This window comes from Triticum dicoccoides, chromosome 2B (assembly GCF_002162155.2).
Source record: "Triticum dicoccoides isolate Atlit2015 ecotype Zavitan chromosome 2B, WEW_v2.0, whole genome shotgun sequence".
NCBI classification, from domain to species: Eukaryota; Viridiplantae; Streptophyta; class Magnoliopsida; order Poales; family Poaceae; genus Triticum; species Triticum dicoccoides.
This window is the reverse complement of record NC_041383.1, coordinates 423,421,289-423,426,247: the sequence shown is the minus strand read 5'-3', so window position 1 is coordinate 423,426,247 and position 4,959 is coordinate 423,421,289. Positions and strand designations below refer to the sequence as shown.

At 40.3% G+C, this 4,959-nt stretch overlaps 1 protein-coding gene across 4 annotated transcripts in view; it reads right to left on the bottom strand.

Annotated features, from left to right (window-relative positions):
- Positions 1-542: 542 nt before the first annotated feature.
- LOC119364022 (kinetochore-associated protein KNL-2 homolog) overlaps positions 543-4,959 on the bottom strand; it is a 5,030-nt gene continuing 613 nt past the window's right edge. Inside the window, exons 2-10 of one of the 4 annotated variants that reach the window (XM_037629414.1) lie at positions 4,799-4,875; positions 4,561-4,696; positions 3,630-4,401; positions 3,390-3,529; positions 2,450-2,542; positions 1,698-1,785; positions 1,559-1,614; positions 987-1,020; positions 543-884 (exon numbers count right to left, since the gene is read on the bottom strand). In XM_037629414.1, the coding sequence (XP_037485311.1) occupies positions 838-884; positions 987-1,020; positions 1,559-1,614; positions 1,698-1,785; positions 2,450-2,542; positions 3,390-3,529; positions 3,630-4,401; positions 4,561-4,696; positions 4,799-4,875 (1,443 nt within the window). In that variant the 3' untranslated portion in view covers positions 543-837. Of the gene's footprint in view, positions 1,021-1,558; positions 1,615-1,697; positions 1,786-2,449; positions 2,560-3,389; positions 3,530-3,629; positions 4,402-4,560; positions 4,697-4,798; positions 4,876-4,959 lie in introns of those variants that run through there. The other 3 variants (XM_037629411.1, XM_037629412.1, XM_037629415.1) reach the window with 3 other exon arrangements.

Here is a 4,959-nt window from a genome sequence, read left to right as displayed (position 1 = left end):
GATTATTATGATGATCCTGAAGAGTGAGGACATGTTGACTACATCGACTGCCTGTGGCTGAGATGGAGTTGCTACGCGTTTTATATTCCGCTGTGTTTCTGGTTGTAATAAATGTCATGAGACATTTCTCTATGTATGCCTTGTGGCAAGATATATTTAAACTTATTGCACATTGTGCAATGATATCATTTCGTTGTGTTGTTAATAATCTAAGCTTGACAAATATATACAAGAGGATCTGGAAGTTAATTCCAGATTCTCACAACTCGGGTATGCAAGTTCCATAACCGTTCCCATACTGGATTTATTAACGAGCTTTCCGGCGCTTCCGTGGTCAACCTAGGACCGAACTGATGCTCCCACTCGACATAATACGCAGAACGGACCCACTCTACATAATACGACCCATTTATTTTACAGGTGCAAATTACCGGTCACCTCTTGGTTCCTGCCTGGAATGAAAACGACAGGAGGAGGAAGGAGGTCCGTATCCTAAACCGGCCATAAACGAGCTGAAACGCTAATCCAATCGGGGCCTACGATTTTGCAGCACTCCAGTAAGATTTACTCCAGTACTAGTTAAGAGCAAGACATGCCATGTTTGTGGCACTCCAGTAAGATTTAGTTAGTTAGGGCATGGGACACACAAAATGGAAATAAAAGCTGCCCACATCTGCTGTTACAAGGTCCTAATCAGCAAATATCCAGCAGAGATGTTCCACCGTACAAACAAGTGGATCTTATACTGTCGCCGACCGCTTGGTGCTGGTGCTGGAGCCTTGGGACTTCCATGTCGAAATTCCAGGTTGTTAGCTTCCGGACAGTCCAAGAGGTCATTCAGAGAGGCCCCCTTGTCTTCTTTGCAGGTCTCGCTGACTTCTTCCCTATCACCCAAGGACACACGTGATTATTATGCTTACCAAGGAGGGAAAGCTATATACGTAGTATATGGCATGCAAATTTGGCAGGGGAGCTTCTCAACAAACCATCCACAGGAGCGACGCCTGAAATCAACCCATTCTGCACAACAAACGGAATTCAATTAGGAGACAGTGCTTAATCCCCTCATGCCATTAGCAGATAGATCTAAGGAAAAAAAAGACAAGTTATGCATCCATATCCTACTAAAGATTGAAAATTACATCATACGATAAGCATCTTCACTGCAATTCTACATGATAAGTTATGCATTGCTTTATCCAGATCAACTAGCCATTTCAGATTTGTGCCACCAATAATTTGCAGTGCGGAACACTATGAAGGGATGGTGAATATTCAGATTATGCATGCACTACCCTAATACGTTTGATCAGTGCTCTTCCGAGTCCTAGCAATATGATTATATATCATGGACAGTTCCACCGGAGAGCTTATAGACTGACACTTTCGTTATATGAGCCTTTGCAGGAAACTCTTCTTGCATCATTCACTGTTTAGTTTTGGACTTTGGTGCAATGAACAAGACCAAACTAGGATAATTTAAGCATTAACAAATTAGCTAATCACGGGCACAGACAGTCATATAAGATATAACATTGAAATATATTTCTTTACTAACGTTGTCATAGACAATCCTACTCCTTCCTGGATCCAATTGGGGTACTACCACTCGACCTGAAAAAAGAAGAAGAATTCCCCTTATCCAAGGACAATTGGTAAATTGTTTAAGTAGCAGAATCCAACATAAGACATTGTACCTGATTTGGTTCTTCTCATTTTGAGAGACTCGGGTGTGGAAATAGATAATGACTGGGCCCTAGAACGAGTAAGCCGAGATTTATGCACCTAAAATGTTTCAAAGGAACATTGCAATAAGTACAGATACAAATGGGTCAAAATCTTGGCTAGCACAGTTTTTGCCAGCTGAGTCAAGTAACAGAGAGTGGATTGAACATATGGGACGCCAAGACAGGCTATATATATGAGTAAAACTTAAGAATTAAGGAAGAAGGTGGCATCACAGTCAATCTTGATCACAGTAAGCAGGCATACTTTTCTGCTATTTCATATAAAGTGAGCACAAAAGATGACTGGGGTAACTACAATTGGTATAATATTGGTCTGTCTGAACAAAAACTACGCTAAAATCATTACAAGTTTACTCCTGCATGTTTTCAAAGATAAAAATAAAATCATTACAACTTTGTCCAATAGCATCATAGCGAAGTGGTGTGATATCGGCTACTCCTATTTCTTATACTAAAATCTGCTATAAAATTGGCAACTCTACATCAATAGTTTGTGCATTATATGGATGTTAAAGAATGTCCAAGATAATGAACAATCATTCAGTAACAGCTGGATCCACATGGCAATTGCAGAAGCTATGGAAGCTAACACATTATAGATTTCTTTAACCATCAGCATTTAACAAGTGTTATAAATAGTTTTACGATGTTTTAAATTGTTTAACAACAGAAAAGGGTATGGAGAAAATTTGCATACTCACATATGGGGCTGAAGTTCTGGTCATTGGCGATCTAGTAGGACGCTCCAACACTTGCTTTGCAGATCTCCGCTTCTCTGCTGAACCTACAGTCTGCTTTTCCACGTAAAAGGCTGTCAAGTTCACTATGTAAAATAAGGAACACAACAAGATCACTAAGTTAAATGTGCTAAATATGAACTTGGCATCACAAAAAGAAAAACTAAATACTGTATGATGCACCTTACCCTGGATGTTAAGGAATTTAATGGATCATATTTGGTTTTACACATCTTATATGTGAGGTACAGATCAATCTACGAAATTCCTTAGTAAGGATTATTAATTACGAATTACTAAGAAAAAAGTATGTACTAGCTACATAACATATTTGGACATACAGTAAACAAAATCTGAAGCCACAACATTGAACCTAAAGATGCTGGAATCTGTTTCATCCCAGTAATCAGGTAATGCTACAGAAATAGTGTCATTGCAAATGATTATAATCATGAAATGTCACAAAGGGCACAGATTGGAAACATGCTATCATACGTTTTCTGTGGACTGCAACTATATTAATTGGGTTAGATTTACTAAAGATGCTATATTACATTGACGGTGTATCTAAATGACTTCAGTTTAAGATGCAGGCATGTAGAATTGAGTCGTTACAATTGTCACTCTTGTGACAATTATATGCCCCCGTGATTTTTCTAACATAGCTATGCTTCTCTTGAGTACAAGAATTTCCATACAGAGCACCCAGCAGTACCTGATAAAGCTAAATCGAGAATGTCCTAATTCGAGGAGACAATAACAATAAAAGTAAAACTAACAGAGGTGGTAGTTGCATATTAACTATTTTAGCAAATAAACTGGTAGAAATACTATAGTAACACAAAACGAAGTTCAAAGACTGATTACTTGATCTGATTTTTTAGCTGTGGGATTTATAACTCACTTTTTCCTGGGATTGCACATCTGAGTGAATTGAAGATGGTGTATCTTCATTTGATACTGCCTTCTGAGTCAATGTGATGTGCTCAGTTGTTTCCAAGCAGTGTTGATTCTTCAGTGAAGCCACTGGAGTACTTTGATAACCTAAATTAAATAATAGTCACTCTTAGAAACATCAAGATAAAATGAAATATCCGCAGGAGAAACCTTAACCAGTGTCTTAACAATTTGCTCCTGCACATACTTGAGGGTTCAACACTTTGAGAAGCACCAGGAATCTCTGAGCAGCAATTAGCACTTTCAGGCAGTACTACGGCTAAAGGATATTTACCCAGCAGTTCTACTGAGTTTTCAGCACTGGTGGCATTTCCACCTTCCGAGTCATTGGGCATATTATCAGGGGACATATGATCAGGGGACATGGTGTCATTTTCAGCACGGGTGGCATTTCCACCTTCTGAGTCATTGGGCATATGATCAGGGCACATAGTGCAAGTCCAATCGGAGTTGAAAAGATGGCTACCAGCATTGTCTTCCCTTGCATCTGGATGCGTAGTGTCATTCTGATTTCCTGCCTCTTTGCAAGTTTCATCACCAGTATATGTTTCTGCAGGAGCAAGAGATACATTACACTCAATGTCCACATGATCTCTTTCTTGTGAAGTGCTGCTCGTAGTCAAGCCTATTTCCACATTAGCTACAGTTGCGGGTCTGGCATCATCTGAAGCAGCAGAATTTTCGTTGGTTGAAGCATCATTTCCACAGTTGTGTTCCTGGAATCTTGAACTCTCTGTGAATGCATCGAGATGGTCGATTGGGAAATTTTTAGCATTATTAAGAAGGTCCTCGATGAACGAGGGTCCAAACTTTTGAATAAAATTGCCTAGCTGGAATTTCTCCAGGTAAAACTGAGCTGAACCCTCTCGTGGATCAATAAAACAGTTTGGGTAAGACTCCATGTGCGAATCCCAAGTCTCCCACCAGGACGGAAATCCAATCATGAATTGTTCGCATATCTGCACGCATGTTTTTTTTACCAGAGCAGTAGATTAGAATCATGACTAAATGGTCTTTCTGCACATGAATAAGCTTTTTGCTTGAATCTGGGCTGACTTTCCATCATCGTTTATGAACAGAATAGATAAAAGAAGAAACACAGGAGAGAATGTGCATACCTGCACAGAAAATCCATTTTGACGCATTCGCAACAAGCTAATTGAACCATGAAGGAGCACCACAACCCCACCTTCATCCTGGAGCGTGAGAGGCTCATAACGATGTGCTATGGGTGCAGAAGTGAATGCGTCATTCCTGTCAGAAGCAAGGTCAGTCAGAGCGGGTTCTACTGACTGGAATCGTAGAATCAGTCCACCAAATTTGGATCGCAAAGTCGTAGAAAGAAGAAACGCATACCTTTCAGTGAAGCCGGAAACCGCGAGTTTCCGCTCCTCCCCTTCCACCCTCACCGGCCACCATTCCCACAGCGTGACCTAACCAAGCACCAAATCGAATCAAACTACCACCCGTTTAGGAAGAAAAAAGGAAGAAAGTGTGGAAAGGAAAGGGGGGGCAGA